Raw genomic sequence first — 17,104 nt, 5'->3', positions numbered from 1 at the left:
AGGAATAGCTTCTCTGAGACTCCACTGGAAGGCTGTTCCGCGTGTATTTAACACGATTTTATTGCCTTTTCTGCACTGAGGCCTCCATTTCCTTGTGGTTGCTGGCAAGAGCCCATGTTTTATACCCGCAGAGCAGCGGTGGCCGCCCTGAGCCGGGCTGTCCCCGCGCCCAGGAGCCGAGCGGCCTCGCGCTGCCTGGGGACCGGCCCCACCCCCCGCTCTGTGAGGCGGGGGGGGGAACCGGAAGGGCCGAGTCTCGGGGCACCGCCTGGAGGAGACTCTCTAGCTGGCCCCGGTCTCCTCTCTATGGTGTGCGGAGCTGTCCCCGGAAGCGTCTCTGCCCTCTCCCGGCTGCTGCGGCGATGGCGGAGGTGGCGGGCCCGGAGGCGCGGGACGGGGAGCCCCTGGAGCCGGAGCCGGAGGATGGGGAGCCCCTGGAGCCGGGCGGCTACCTCCTGTACAGGTAGCGGTCCCCCTCCGGCCGGGTCGCCCCGCTGCCTTCCCCCGGAGATCGGAGCAGCTCCGCGGGGGCCCGGGCCGTCCCGGGGGGCGGAGGCGGGTCCCCGGTCCGCCCGCCAGGGCCGGGGGGCTCCCGCGGCAGCGCAGCGCGCCCAGCCGGAGGGGGCAAGGGGCCCGCTGGGTCTGGCCGGGTCTCGGCGCGGGGAGTCAGGGGAGAGCGCTCAGCAGGGGGCGGCCCAGCCAGGGGAGAGACCCTCGGGGGAAGGAGAGAGCCTCCGGCGGGGAGGGAGGCACAGAGCGCTCCGCGGCGGGGCGCTGACGGCGCGCCGCAAGCGCCGTTCGCGGCGGCGGCTGCCGCCAACGCACCTGGCCGGGCGTCGGGGTTCTGCGGTGGCCGGCCGAGTCACCCGCCTTGGCCCAAACGCTGAGCTGCGTTGAGAGCTCGGCCTTTGAGCTAGCGCAGCTTGTGGCCGAAAAAGTTTGTCTCTCTCTCACCCGTAGAAGTTGGTCAATAGACGGTATTACCTCCCCCACCTTGTTCCTCCAAGATCATGGGACATAGTCCTAGGCTAGGACATGACCCGCGGATATGGCTTACCCTGTGACTTATGTCTGTATCATGACCACTATGAAGAATGGTACAACTGAATACATGTGGTTTTTTTCGGGGGTGGCTTGGGTCGTTTTTCCTAATAAAACACTGAAAAGACAATGTAAATTTACAGGCACAGAAAAGAATGGGCTGACATTGAACCAGTACCTCAAAATGACGGGCCAAATCCTGTGGTTCAGATCATCTATAGTGAAAAATGTAAGTTTAAAAAAAAGGATTTTAAGTATAATTAAACCTTGGTAAGGTGAAAACATCTGTGTAATATGTCAGTGGCGCACCACTGAAGCTAGAGTTTAGTTTTCAATAATATACGCTTTTGTGCTGGGTGTCACTGCTAGTAACTATATAAAAACATGTTTTAAGGTTCCTGTAGTCCTCTAGAAGTGAATTTTAAATGTTGAGAATTTAATATTAAAATGGTAAATACACCAGGTAAAATTACCATACACATTTGTTTTTTGAGAATTTATTTGTAAACCAACTTGAGCCTAGAACAAAGCTTAAGTATTTCACTTTGTCAAAATTACTGGGTATTACTGAAACTAAAAAAACTGAAGCATGGAAATGGCCTTAATACTGTCCCTGTTTTTAAAGGAACAATTCCATAAACTTGCATTTTTCTAGAGACTGGAGAATCTTGGGTTTCTCAGAGTTCCAAGGATAATGTTTGCCTGCTTTACAACCTTCACATCCTGGAGTGCCCACGCTTTTAAAAACAAAAACAAAACCCTCCTGTTTCTTTTCAAATTTTTAGAAATGATCTTTTAAAAATTTATAGAATTAAGTCTGTTAAATAAATAAAGCAAGTATTAAAACTCCTTGGTAGATGGCCACATTCCAGGTAATGCAAGCAATTAGGATGATGTGGCTAGGCCTAGAGAAAAATGCAATAATGGATCTCAAGAATGTAGAGAAATAGCATGACTCCTAGTGCGCTCATGACTATTTTGGACATTATCTAGATGATGTGTTGAAAGATGTTTTGGGAGTTTTCTAGTATGAGAGATGTAAAGCATCCCACCACAATGATTCTAGTAAACAGTGCTATTGTATCAGTATGCAGACTGTTAGGCCCAAACACCTTCAAACAGGGTTTTAGGGAATAGTATTTTACACACACAAAGTAGCATCCATGGGTTGCCAGTCTTAAATCCTCTATTCGGGATTTCTTCTAGTTGTTTTGGGTAACACACTGTCATCTATCCAGTCAGAGATGTCTACGATTACTTTCGGGCTGTTCTGCAGCGGGATGAAAGGAGTGAAAGAGCTTTTCAGCTAACCGGGGATGCCATTGAACTGAATGCTGCAAATTACACAGTGTGGTAAGTAATGGTAATTAAAATTAGCTGGTTAGATTACCTGATTTCTCTTTCAACTATCCTGGCAGTGTATTATTCAAAATATGACTGGCCTTGCTTGCTTTCTGGGAGGCTGGGGATTATTGGAAAGCTGCAGCAGGCTCATAAATTAAGATTTTAATGCAGTATCGCTAATTTCTGGGAAATGCTATCTGATAGTCTAAACTTTCCAACAAGATTAGGCCTAGCCATTAAAAACCACCACTGATTAAGATGACATGACAAATCATATTGAAAGTGTCTCTCTGATGACACACATTCCTAGTGAAAAGACTGGAACTATTTCCTGCTTGTTTCAAAGGAAGTTCTTATCATAGCTAAATATATTAGCTGCTACTTTTTTTGTAGTAAATATTACTGAAGTAATTCTATAATCCCCTTTGCAATACCCGCCAGTTTAATTTTCAAGTAAATACTAAACTTGTAAGGCCTTCTGAATTCACAGAATTAGATTTCTCAACCAATAGGTACTGTCAAATACTTCCCTGTGTATTTTTCCTATTGATATGATTGCATTGATTTATACCAGTTATTTTCATATCAGGAAGACTATGTTCAGTGAAATTGCAACAGATATGGGGTATACAAGTCTTCAGTAGAAACTTAAAGTTGCTAAGATCTTGGATAGCAATATGTTTATAACCTTACCTATTTTGGTTACTACCAGCTACCCAATAATGAATATGTCTTCAGAATTAGTTGTGTTCTTAAAAATTGGTTTAATTCTTAAAGTATTTTTAACTGAATTTACTCCAGCTTTTTAAAAAAAAACCTCCTAAATGGTGTGTGCATTTTATTTTTCTTTAGGCATTTCCGGAGAGTCCTCCTGCATTCATTGAAAAAGGACCTACATGAGGAAATTAACTATATTACAGCTATCATTGAAGACCAGCCAAAGAATTACCAAGTCTGGTAAAAATCTTTTTGATTTCTAGAGACAAACTGTCTTACCTTTTACCACCTCAGAAATGGACATGGCTGCCAGTTCTAAAAGTGGGGAGGTAAGGATTCACCCTTACTCCTTGGATGGAGCCAGTTTCAGAGATGTTAAACAGGACTTCCCCCAGGCAGAGTTCTCCATAACTCTCTACTCCAATGCTAGGAGTACTGAGTAATGTAGTTAGGCATTTGAAAAGTTTTAAAACTGCCAGACTTATTCTGACACAGCAAAAATAAAGAAAATACAACTGAAGAATTTTTAGCTTTCAGCAGCTCTTGGATGTTGCTTTTTTTGTTGTAGAAATCCTCCCAAATGAAATAATGGAGAGGGATGACTGTGTTCTCTAAAGGCTCTGGCTATGAATTCTAACAAGGAGTGGATGTATCTGGTAGTAGTGTATACAGAAATATGTCTGCCAAAGATAAATTACATATCACAGCAGTTTCCAACCATGTAAAATAAATATACAAAGTGTCTCATCTAAAAAGTGTCTCAGCTTTCCACTATCTGGAAGCCTGGAGAGAGAACCTACAGAACAGTTATGTTGCTGGTCTGCAGATCTTCCAGTCTAGGGCAGAGCCATTGTCAGCACGTTGCAGAACAAACCAGGGGACAAGCTGGCTGACCCTCCCAGAGGCTTTGAATGCTTCAGATATGCTGGCCTTCAGCTATTCTAGTCTCATGAGACTTCATCCAAGGTGAAAAGCACCAAACAGGGCAGGAGATTAGCAATATGTTTTATTCATGTTCATAGGGCCTTGAATTTAAATTGTAACTTTATTCTTAGTGGAAGTTTTGGATTAGAACAAAAAATGCCAGGTTAGCCCCTAGATTTTATACTAGAGGCTCATTTGGGCAAAATCTGCAAAACTCTGTGGAAAAATACAATAGAAAGGGCTTCCAGCACTCAATACCTTCCTGGACAGAGTGATTACTAAAATGGATACTTTAATAGAGGAAATACAAGGAATCCACAGGCCTGAAGGGATTACTCTTTAGCTCACAAAAGACCAAACTGAGTTTTCTTCTTGGGTATTTCATACATTTGGGTGGACTGGCCAACTGCTTTGAGAATTATTGATATGAAGATGAGAGACCTATTGTGTTCAGGGAACTGAGGACACTTCTTATTGCTGTAGGATGAGTTTCTAAGGGCTGAGCCAGACCTATAGCCTTGGTTTTATTTATAGGGAGTATCTGTGATGTATTCCAGCTTTATGCAGGGTGACCAAATTTTCAGTGTAGAACTGTGCAGATCTTCCCCAGAACCTAGGACTTTGTGGCACGGTAGAGTGCTTCCTGGAGCTCTGTATCTCGACCAGCTTAGGGCTATTTCAATTGAGGGCAAGTCTACGCTATAGTGCTATATATTCACACCCTTGAGTGATGTAAGTTTATATCAACTTAGGCTGTAGTGTAGACCTGCCCAAAGAGAGAGACTTTGTGGCGAGCCTTAGCCACAAAGGAAAGAAGAGGGAAAATACAGGTGAGGTGCCTTGGCCAGTGTTAAGACAAGGAACCCACTGCTCTTAGTTTTTTGTGCTTGCATCCTGGAAAATTAACCATGAGTCTTTGCATTGAGCTTTAATGCAAATGAATCAAACTTTGGGACTCCCCATAGGACTACTAACATGTGAGCACATGTTTGAGATGCTACACCACCTAGTAAGGTTGTCCAGGTTTAGTGATACTTTGATGTGAACCTCCTCAAGTGAGTGAAAGAAGATGCAGCTGAGCCTACTGAAAAGGAAACAGGTCATGTTTGTGGAGACGAGTTTCTGGTGCCTCCCTTTTCAGATGTGCTGTGGTCAAGGAGTTGTCTGGTATGACTAGAAGATGTTTCTCTGACTGAGGAGTGGCCTCTGGAAAAGAGCAAAGGTAATTAATGAATCCTGCTCCTCAGCCCAGGATGACTTTGGGTGGAAGTGTCTGAGCTGACTGGAAAAAGAGCCAAGAATAGCTGGAGAGATGTATAAAGGAAGACAGCTAGCCAATCCCTTGGAAACAGGAGTTGAAACCCATGGTCATTTTATTTGCCCACTCTTTTCCTGAGATTTTCTGATAGTCTGCACCTGCTGCTTCCCTCCATTTGAGTGGTGTGGGAAGGAGAAGCTTGTATGCTGCTCGAATAGCATATTTGTTGTGGAGGAAGTCCATCTGCCCATTCTTTTTAGCCTCTGAAACTGACAGCTGACAAAGATTGGATAAATTAGGGTCTCACTGGCACCTCTGTCCTCAGATACAGAGGAGGACAGGTTGCAGGAGCAAGCAGAACATTTGCAAGCTTTTGTGCTCTCATCTTTAGCTGGAGACAGACCACTAATATGAATGCCTGAGCAAGCAGCAAGAAACTAATTGGGTGTCACCTCTGCCAACCCTGACCCAAAGGGTAGTAAATGTTGCCATGAAGAGGCCTCTGAAATCTAAACGCTGGCTCCCAAGAAAAGGAAAAGCCATATTGGAGCTACAGAGTAATAGGAGTATCCGAAATGTTGTTCGCTGCCTGACAGAGGCCAAAGAATTGAACTGAAGAATTTATGCTGGGGTGATCCTTGCAAAGGTTCTGACTGGCTCTGCTTTCTGACATTTGAGAAACTTTGATTTGAAATTAGTACTCGTGTCCTTGCTCCAGTTTCCTAGAAATGAAGTGGTGGGACAAATAAGGCATTAATAGAATGTTTACAACACTTACTTTAGAAGCTGGGAGTGACTATGGGCAGGTTTTCATGTGTACTGGAACACACTGAATCTGAAAGCTTAGGAAGGCATTCTAAATTCAGTGACAAATGACAATGTAAAATAGATGGGGAAAATATTTTGAAAAAAATAAGTGATAGAGAACTTCAGTGTTCATAGGGGAAAAATTGTTAGGTTTTTAGGGGGGTTTCTATTCGAACGATGGGTCTAACCGTGAAAATCACTTGTTGGCGATCTGGCAAGTTTCTAAGTGTGATACTGTCTCAAGCATGACCCATCTTGTGTACTCAAACTCAGTTCTATTTAAATGATTATACCCTCATTCTGTGTGGCTTTTCTCACCCACTTCTCAAGCATGTGAAACATAGCAATTATCCTTCTTTAAGAGGTTATGTACTAATATGTAGATACATTTCTGGCATTTTCTTGTTGCAAGTTTACACTATAGCAATCCCTAGAAAAGCTAGGTGAAATGTTTCATGGTTCTTTTAAAAAGTACTACTCTGGTGATGGGTTGGTGTCTTGGTGTTTTGTGTTTGTCCTGGTAAGTATTGTAATCAGGTGGTATTTTAATAAAGTCTAATGGTCAAGCAAATATTGGAAGGAAAGCTTTTTAAATTCTTGTACTTTAGGCACCACAGACGGGTGTTGGTAGAGTGGCTGAAGGATCCATCTCAAGAGCTTGAGTTTATAGCTGAAATTCTTAACCAGGATGCCAAGAATTACCATGCTTGGCAGCACAGACAGTGGGTTATTCAGGTATTGTATCCAGGTCTGTTGCTTTCTCTGTAGGGAGAATCCTCCCAAAATTGTAGAGGTTTGTTTCTTAAATGGAACTTTACATACTGACTTGTGTAGATGGAGTGAAAACAATTAAGTGGGTGTGAACTCAGAATTAACCAGTTCAAAATTTGCTGCTGGCTGCTTGCCTTTGTGCCTTTTGTTACAGGAAGCACTAGTAGCACCCTCTATATCAGCATTTCTCAGATGCAGCCACCAGCTGCTTTTCTTGTGGCCACAGCCTCTGGGGCTGTGATTGGGGTGGGGATGGGGTAAAAGCAGTGGCCCCTCCCCTACATGTTGCTCCTGGATGCACCACTGTGGTGGTGTCTGCTGCCCCTCTGGACACAGCTGGGGCACAAAGCTGGAGGAGCAGGCAGCCAGTGAGTTTCCCAGCTTCCCTGGGGCGGTGGAGCAGCAGGCTGCGGTCACACAGCTTCAGGCTCCATCCCCATCTCCCAGCCAGGAGGCTTTGGACTCTGGCCCCCCATTGTCTCCCCCTGAACTGCCCCCAATTGCCCCTGGCTCCTACTGCCTATCCTGCCCCCAGGGCCGGCTCCAGGCACCAGCGTTCCAAGCAGATGCTTGGGGCAGCAGTCAGAAAGGGCAGAAGAGTTTCCATGGCAGTGGCAATTTGGCAGCAGCTTCTCCATTCCTCCAGCCGCGGCGGCAATTTGGCAGCAGCTTCTCTCTCTCCTGCTGGCTGCGGCGGCAATTCGGCGGCAACAGGTTTTTTCAGTGCTTGGGGCGGCAAAAACGGTATAGCTGACCCTGCCTGCTCTCCCCTCCTCCCCCCCCCCCCATAGCCAGAGCTTAATTTGTCCCCAGGCTTGCTGGGGCTGAGTAAGTGATACTTTTATTTTTAATATCACTTTTCACAAAAGACTTAGTAGCTAGCAATAAATAAATTACAATGATCTGAATCTGTATATGTGCATATTTATTTGTTTTTCCTAAAGCTAGCTAAGTATTTTAGGAAAAAGTGTGAGAGTGACCACCAGCAAGAGTTTATGGCTTCACTTTGAGGCCATCAAAAAATTTGTCCTGAGAACCCCCTCTCTATATAATGAGGGTTGCCTAACACTTGCCATTATACCTCCTGTTTTTCCCCAAAATTAACTAATTTCACAATTTACTACATTGATTTCTTCAAGTAGGTCTAATCTTGGGGTCCAATGTGAGAGAAGTTAGGTTGGAATTCTTCAAATGAAGAAGGAAGTAACTAGAATTTGTTAAAACGTGTTTAAATGTGAGTTTTTTTATTTTGTTTTTTTCTTCTCACCATTGTAGGAGTTCAAACTCTGGGATAATGAACTGGAGTATGTAGACCAGCTTCTGAAAGAGGATGTGAGAAACAACTCTGTCTGGAACCAAAGATACTTTGTAATTTCCAACACCACAGGCTACAACGATCCTGCTGTTCTAGAGAGAGAAGTCCAGTTAGTAATGCTGTGCACAATTACATTTGGTGCCCTCCATTTCTCATAGGCAAAAGAAGTGAGGCATGCTCTTGAATGCTTCAGAGGCTTCAGCTCCCCTTGACCTTTCTCTGAGTACAGAATAAAAGCTACACTGCTGGCATTGGTAGAAGATTTTGAACAATAATCAGGAGATCAAGCATCCATGCTCATGTTAGATCTATCAGATGCCTTTTGATACCATTGATAATGAGGTGATGACTTGTCTGCAAGCTACGTTTGAGTTGGAGAAGCCGATCTTGAGTAGCTCTCTTACTTGCTGAGCATTCTGAAAGGTTGATAGTGGGTAACTTCTTTTCCTCCCCCAGAGCACTTATGAAGGGTTCCATCTTGTGTCCCCTCTTGTCGAATGTGTATCTGGATCTATTGGGAGGGTTAGTGTAGTGATATGGATTGCAGTATCCTAAGTATGTGGATGACACTCAGCTTTGGCTCCATTTCCTCTGACCAGAGTAAAGCGGTCAATGGATGCACCTAGTGCTTGGTTGAGATTGGGGCATGAATGAGAACTAGGTGGCTAAGGCTCAGGCGAGGTGAGGTTGGTCATGAGAAAAAAGCAGAAAAATGGATGGTGATATCTGTCCTTTTGGGTTTTGTTTGTTCAAGTTTGCAACTTAGGGGACTTATTAGATTCTCAGCTGCCACTGGCTGATCAGAGATCAGCAATAGCCAGGATGGCTTTTGTGGGAGTCCAACAGGTAGAACCTGTTTCTTGATGCAGACCTTACTACTGCTTTCCATGCCTTTGTCACCTCCAGGTTACATTACTGCCGGGCAGTTTATATGGAACTATGTATTGAACCCATCTGGAAACAGAAGTTGGTACAATATTTGGCAGCCTGCTAGTTTAAGCTAAATATCCTGCTGCAAGCATATTCTGACAGTGCTCCATGATCTGCGCTGGCTGCCTATTGATTTCTGGGTAGAATTTAAGGTTTTGGTACTGACCTATAAAGCACATTATTAGCTAGGGCCCCATCTGCTTGAGAAAACACATCTCTCCCCATGCAGTACTGCCGTGAGATTGATCAGCACAGATGCTTGGGCTGGAGCCCCCAGTATAAAGCAGTGAGTTTCTGGATATGAGGGCCCCTCAACTTTGGAATCTCTTCAGAAATAGCACTGGTGTAACTGAGGGCCTGCTTTGGTTTTCAGAAATGTTTATTACTGAAGATGATGCAAGAAGGAAAGCACCAGCTTGAGTTTCAGATCCCAAGGGAGAAGACTGGGCTAACAGTTATTTTTTTTTAAAAAAAAAAGTTCTTTCTGCCTAAACTAAGCACATTACAATAAGGAAATATTTTGGATAAAAATCTGGGTGTTTTTAAAAACAAAAAAAACCCAGATTTTTTATTTAAATAGGTTTATTTTTTAAAAGAAAAAATATTTGAAATTGGCATCCTACACTAAGGTCTAGACTTAGTATAATCTATTAAAATCATTTACATCGATTAAACAAAAAATTCAAGTAGAATGTTTGCTGCTGAAGTTTTAAAGAAAGTCAGACCACTGAACTGAGAGAAGTCGCTGACTGAGCACCTGAAACCGGCGTTTGAGGCCTAAAGCAGCCTTAGGTAGAAATAGCTACTTCTGCAAGTGCACAGGGAATATTGTCTTTTCAGTTTTTTCAACTAGTTCAGCTCAATGACTAGCTCATTTAGAAAAGCGACTGGGCGTTGAAAAAGCAGGAAAGCTCTTCCGGTCTATGAACAAAAACTAGGGGTGAGAGGAGGAGATGTACTAGTTCTAAAATCTTGAAGGACAGGTTGACCAGAAACAATCAGTTCGATTGACTAACTATAGAGAATACTTCCTTTGGTTAATAAATTAGTTTATTTTTAAATACAAAACAAGTTTTGATAAACTTAACTTTTTTATTATGTATCTAGCAAATTTAAGGTAATTATATTTAATTAGTGGAAAAACAATTCTAAAAGAATTCCTACTGCCATCCAAATAGAGCTTGACACACACCATGAATGAAAAATTAGTTTAGTAAATAAGAAGTTAGTCGTTCACCATGTTCTAACATAAAAAAATTAAAATTACCTGTATGTTAAGTTGTATAATTAAGTGTGTATAGATACAGTGTATCCTCCTGGTTAGCAAAAACAAATATCAAATCTAGTGCAAAGGCTATAGTTAGTTGCAAATCCAATATATTTTAATGGTTACTAACCAATGAGAATCAACCCCTCTTTAGGGAAATAAGTAAAAAGTACAAATGCAAAACAAAATTAAAATGAAGGTTTCCTTCTTTCTGATTTAATTCATAATTAAAATTGGTGATAGAAATAATGTTTATTTCAATCCGTTCACTCTGCATGGAATGACCCAGTGCCTCTTCAGAGCACATCCTAAGCCCTTGAAGCAGTCCAACTGGGCGTTCATCAAGAGGGTTGAAAGACTTTAAATGAAAGCAATAAGAAAAAAACATTCATTTTTGTTTTCTCACAGTAGATAGCTCTTTCTTGAATGTTACTGAATCTGTACCACTTCTATGCCTGTGAGACTAGGCATTTCCAGATTAATTCTCCAGAGCTAGGGATTGGACACCTTCTTAGATCTATTTGTGAAGGATGACCCTGTGTTCAGAACTCAAATTGACAAGTTTAATCTGACTCCTACTCCAGAACCAGACTTGAAGGGTTAATCTTTCTAGATTTCAGCATAGACCTTAGCCTACCCGCTGTTGCCAAGATTTCTTATGGCGGCGGTAAGCTCTGTTCCTCTGCTAGTGATTGTAAAAAGGCTGCTCCAGAAGGGCGAGAAGGTTCAAATATTTTGAGATTGAAAACTGGTTGCAAAACTGCTCATTGCTCTCACCCGTTTCTGGAAATGAGTCTCACTGCTTGGGGATTTAGTGGAGGGAGAGGAACGTGAAGGCTTTTTTTTTTTTGGTAGAGCTGGAAACATGCCATTTTCTTTAATACTCTGCTTGGTGGATGACCCTCCTGACCGTGTGCTTGAAGAAGCTGCATCTCTGCTCCTTCTCTTCACTTTAACTCTGCCACTGAACTAGGAAGGAACAGCCCATGTCCTCATTGGCACCGGTGCTATATGCCTCCAGTGAGTTTGCACAGGTGCAACTGATTGGCCTTGTAAGTGGAGTTTTGCAAAAAGTGCTGTGGATGCACACAAAGAAATGGAATCCGGCATCTGTGGATTCTGCAGTCCTAGCATGTGCCCCTCTTCAACATACCATCAAATTGCATATTCTGCTATAGGCTTATTATGTCATACTATGTGGGAGAGTTACCCTCTCCTGAAATAAACTACAAAATAATTGTAGGAATTCATATATTGTAAATTGAAGGTAAGTGCCTCCGGGCACATAACCGCTATCCTGCAGTGGCTTGCCCTGTCATGACAACTGCAGCTAAGTTGCATGGCAGTTGTATTTTATGCCACCATCTGAGATGATCAGCAAAATGTCTGCTTTAGTCTGTATTTTAAAAAGCTTATGCAGAGGAGGGTGAGACCAGTGAGATGGGGAGGAGGCTGCAAAGGAAATCTGAGTCTGGGTAAAGAAAACATGTTTCTCTTTTTGGCTCATTGACCTCTGACAGAAGTGTAACCCATGTTTTCCCTCACAGGTACACTCTAGAAATGATCAAGACAGTGCCACATAATGAAAGTGCATGGAACTATCTAAAAGGGTGAGACTTGTATTTCATATCTGTGGGGTGAGGGCTTCTGGTAAGGGGGATTGTTGCAGGTTGGTGTTACTTGCAGGCCATTTCACATTGAATGTTTCATGCCTAGACGTGTTTACAGCTCTGAGGGAACAACTGAAAAGCAATGATACAGATAAGCCTGAGGTTATACCCACTTTAAGGGCTAATATAGTAACCTAATCTCCTGGCCCACTTTCCGTATAATTACTGATTGGGTAGCTTTGGCAGGGGATCGTCAATACTGGTCACATTTGAAAGTGCGCAGCAGGTTGCTTCTATTTACTGGATCCAAAAAAAAAAGTCTTAAGTATTTAAAATACCATATACATTATTTTTATTCATGGAGTGCTGACAGTGTGCTAGCCCCCCTGCAAAACACAAGATGGTGCTTTGTACAGAAATGAAAAGTCTTTGATAGTACAGAACTCAGAAAGAGAAATGAAAGCGCCATTAGTTCGTTGACTAGAGTCAAGATGCAGTAAAGAGAAAAGGACTTTCCCCTGACCTTGAAGGGTTAAGAGTTCTGCATTATATAGTGCCACCCTGCTCCAGTCATCTCTCTCACACACACTTTCCACCTCTCCTTCCTAGCTGTGCTGAAACATTCAGTTTAAGAAACTGAGTTCAGAGTCCCAACAACTTAAAATATTTTCATAGTAGTAGAGGAAAGCAGTTTATAACCTTTTTGCTTGATCTTGCTCATCTCGCTGTGAGCCATACTTAATAATGGAAGGATATGTGGCATAAAACCACCAAAAGTTGACTTTAAAAAACAAAAAGGGGCGGGAAATGAATGTATTAGGCTACACCAGCTATGCATTAGGAGGTTGTTGGTTAAATGCACCCTGCCTCGTGTCTCACTGTGCACTTGAGATGTTCATCAATAGCTTACTACAGCAGTGGTTTTCAACTTGTGGGCCCCGGGGGTCTGCAGACTGCCTAAGATTTCCAAAGGGGTCTGCACCTCTATTCTAGGAGTCTGCAAATGAAAAAAGGTTGAAAACCACTGCTACAGCAATGCTGACTTGTTGCTATATTGAACTACATCTATTACCCTCTGCCTCTTTTATATTTATAGCTCCTGTTAGATTAAAATCTTCAGATCAATCTATCAAAGCCAAAACTTGCTTAATTCTTTGTCAAAGCTGCCAGCAGTACTTACTAATCTCTGTTTTAGGATTCTGCAGGATCATGGTCTTTCCAAATATCAAAATCTATTAGAGCAACTGCTGAATTTACAGCCAAGCCACAGTTCTCCCTATCTGATTGCCTTCCTTGTGGATATATATGAAGACATGCTAGAAAACCAGTGTGAGGACAAGGAAGAAACACTAAACAAAGCATTAGAGGTAAGTTGACAGCTCACTTTCTCTACCGCAGGGAGTTTGTCTCGCTGAATCTGTTACCACACAGAGCAAAGGCTGGATTATTTTAATGGAAAAGCTCTCTTGTAAAATAGAGTTGTACATTAATTGCACAGTTATTGGAGATGACGGCATTAAGTAGTAGTTTCCATTACTGTGCACTGTGGTTAACAAATTGTTAGTGTGCACTATCCGTCTACTACTTCTCATTATACTGAAGAGAAATCCTCTTAGCCACTCAGAAGTTCAGGGATGTTGGTGAGTTGTTTTTTCCCTGCACTCAGAAGGCATTTGACTTCCATTAGCAGTGTCCTGTTCTTAATAATCGTACAGTATGTGAATCCATGGCCTCTTAGTGTCAATCAGTCCGTATGCAAGAATTTCCATAGTAGCTTGCCAGCAACAGAGGCCACCTCTGCTTCACCTGACAGAAGCAAAAAGCAGAAAGATCCCAAACATTACACGCAAGAAAAGGAGGAAATGCTAATAAGTAAAGAAAATAAATGAGCCTTCAAATTGCTGAAAGAACAGGTTTTTTTGTTTTTTAAAAACACCTTTGTGTAAGTTCCTAACATGCTCTTACTTCCCTCTACCTAGTTTAGCAGAGGGCTCTTATCCTCAAAATAACTGATATGTATAGGGAGAATCCTTTAGCTTTGTGGTCCACAAGACTGGTAGAGCAGAACTCAATGTGGTTCTTAAAGAGCTTTTTTAAAACCTATGAGGGTAACAGTAGTGGAATTTAGCATGAGGTAGATTGAGGGACCTGTTCTGCATGAATTTATCCGGTTCTTTTTTGAACCGTTATAGTCTTGGCCTTCACAGCATCCTCTGACAATGAGTTCCAAAGGTTGACTGTGCATTGTGTGAAGAAATCCTTCCTTTTATTGGTTTTAAACTTGCTGCCTATTTTCATTTGGTGACCCCTTGTTCTTCATAGAATCCTAGAATATCAGGGTTGGAAGGGACCTTAGTAGGTCATCTAGTCCAACCCCCTGCTCAAAGCAGGGCCAATCCCCAATTTTTGGCCCAGATCCCTAAATGGCCCCCTCAAGGATTGAACTCACAACCCTGGGTTTAGCAGGCCAGTGCTCAAACCACTGAGCTATCCTTCCCCCCCCCCCCCCTTGTTCTTGTGTTATGAGGAGGAGTAAATAACACTTCCTTATTTACTTTCTCCACACCAGTCATGATTTTATAGACCTCTGTCATATCCCCCCTTAGTCGTCTCTTTTCCAAGCTGAAAAGTCCCAGTCTTATTACTCTCTCCTCATATGGAAGCTGTTCCATACCCCTAATCCTTTTTGTTGCCCTTTTCTAAGCCTTTTCCAATTCTAATGTACCTTTTTTGAGATGGGGCAACCAGATCTGCATGTAGTATTCAAGATGTGGGCATACCATGGCTTTATACCATTCATCCTTCACAGTCCACCAGCACCAAAATTTGCCTTGATGCCTTAAAATTTCATGCCTCTTAAGTGTCAGCACTGTTCTGCTAAGCATTGGTTCTTTAATATACGTGGGGCTTGAAGTTGGTGGTACCGAGCTCTGGCTCATCAAACAAGACGTAGTGTTCTGCTTAACAAAAAGAACTGAATGGAACATTTGAAGGGCAATATTTATACCCAGAGGATGGAGCAAAATATCCAGATGTCATGTAAGGTGGTCAGGGGAAGATTTAATCTAGGACTGGAGAGTCACAGGAGACAAACTTCTGTTTGGCATCCAGGGCCGGACTAATGCAGGGGCTTTAGGGGCTGCAGCCCAGGGCCTCGGGCTAAGGGGGGCCCTGCAGGCCAGGTGCAGCCCACTGCTTTTCATCTGGCCCCTGAGCCTTGCACGCTTCCCGCCCCCCAACCCCGGTGAGGCTGGAGCCACGAGCACCGGGTCACCGGCATGCCGCTGCGGCCCCTAGGCAATGGGTGTTCAGGGAATCTCTGCACACTGCCCCCAGGGCCGGCTCTGCAGCTCCCATTGGCTGGGAGCTGTGGGGGCAGCGCCTGCAGGCACTGCACAGAGCAGCCTGGCCCCCGCATCTAGGGACTGGACATGCTGGGGAGCAGAGCAGAGAAGATCCTGCCTTAGCTCTGCTGCACCGCTGACCAGGAGCCGCCCAAGGTAAGTGCCTCCGGGCTGGAGCCTGCATCCCAGCCCTTAGCACCCCCACCCCCCGCACCCAAACTCCCACCCAGAGCCTGCACCCTGAACCTCCTGCCACACCCCAACTCCCTGTGCCATCTCTGGCCCCACCCCCCAGCTAAAGCTGCACCCCCTCTCACACCCTAATCCCCTGCCCCAGCCCTGAGCCCCTTCCTGTACTCCGAGCCCCCAGGCACCCCACAAAATCTAATAGTCCCGGGCCCACAGGAGAGTTAATCTGGCCCTGTTGGCATAAACTATAGAGATAATTGATTTGCTTTTAGGAAGATGCATTTACCAGAAGTCTGGATACTAGTGCAAAACTTGTGCATGAAAAACCATGCTTTGCTCGCTGAAGAGAAGGCCGTGCTTAATGTGTGTTTTTTAAGGACTGTTAAGCTTTTGGTTTAATATATGGCAACTTTGTAACTTTTCCTTCTTAGTTATGTGACATTCTGGCTAATGAAAAAGACACAATCCGAAAGGAATATTGGAAGTATATTGGAAGGTCCCTTCAGAACAAGCACAGCACAGGCACTGAACAAGACTTGTGGACAGATCAGCAGCAGTAACTGCAAGTGGCAGAAGATGGTGTCAAGCTCGAAGATACTTATAAAGGAACTCCAAGTAGAGGGGCACAAGCCAGTAGTATAAGCTTAGATGTACTATTCCCCTCTGCCTGAGTGTGGTGTAACTTTATGTGCACTGCACAGGTGTTGCTTTTAACAGGAACTGAGTGCGAAGTGTTCAATATAACACAATCCCCTTGGGTCACTGCTGCTACTGACAATAGCTATAGGTAGATCAAAAATGAATTTAAGACTTAATTACTTGAAGTATGCCAAAATAAAGGACTTATTTCTTAATAGGAAATACATAATGCTCTGCTATTTAAGGCACTGAATCAATTTCTCGCACTCTAGCCTAATCCACTCCACGCCCCCCCTTTTCCTAATGCAGTACTTATAAGATTCATTGCAGATCACTTGTATGTAATGGTTATAAAGCAACTTAATTTTAGTTACTTTAAGCAGGGAATGCAATTGTTGCCATAGGCCAGAACAGCTCTGCAGCAGCAACAAAACTGCTATTGTACCCAACTAATGCTAACAACCTGATTTTGTAATAAAAGCATAGATATATTTCAAGTGCTCGTATGTGTTTTAGCACGTTTCTCTCTTCTTTTCACAATGTCTTGTAGCACCAAGCCAATGCTTCCTGTCATTAACATCTCCTACCATAAATTAAAAGACGGGCCTCGGACAGGTACACACTCCAGCACACACATGCTTTTTAGTGTTGGGATAGCCGTGTTAGTCTGTCCACAAAAGCAACAAGGAGGCTGGTGGCACCTTAAAGACTAACAGATTTATTTGGGCATAAGCTTTCATGGGTAAAAAAACCCACTTCTTCAGATGCATCTGTAATTCTCACTCCAGGCATCTGAAAAAGTGGGTTTTTTACCCACGAAAGCTTATGCCCAAATAAATCTGTTAGTCTTTAAGGTGCTTTTTAGGTGTCAGTCCCTGGGTTAGGAGTTTTAAACTCCCATATTGCTTTAATGCATCTTGTGCCTTGGAGCATTCTGATCCAGACAGC

General features: G+C 43.5%; 1 protein-coding gene across 1 annotated transcript; it reads left to right on the top strand.

Moving 5' to 3' along the window:
• Positions 1 to 301: 301 nt before the first annotated feature.
• On the top strand, positions 302 to 16,664 carry FNTA (farnesyltransferase, CAAX box, subunit alpha). The gene is made up of 9 exons (XM_074953634.1): positions 302 to 463; positions 1,185 to 1,270; positions 2,280 to 2,394; positions 3,238 to 3,342; positions 6,700 to 6,826; positions 8,138 to 8,286; positions 11,922 to 11,984; positions 13,180 to 13,351; positions 15,949 to 16,664. The coding sequence occupies exons 1-9, from the start codon at positions 363 to 365 to the stop codon at positions 16,075 to 16,077; spliced, it is 1,047 nt and encodes a 348-aa protein (XP_074809735.1). The 5' UTR covers positions 302 to 362; the 3' UTR covers positions 16,078 to 16,664.
• The last annotated feature ends 440 nt before the right edge of the window (positions 16,665 to 17,104 follow it).

This window comes from Natator depressus, chromosome 5, assembly GCF_965152275.1.
Source record: "Natator depressus isolate rNatDep1 chromosome 5, rNatDep2.hap1, whole genome shotgun sequence".
Classification (NCBI taxonomy): domain Eukaryota; kingdom Metazoa; phylum Chordata; order Testudines; family Cheloniidae; genus Natator; species Natator depressus.
Note: the sequence above shows the minus strand (reverse complement) of the source record. Positions and strands in the feature narration are given on the sequence as shown.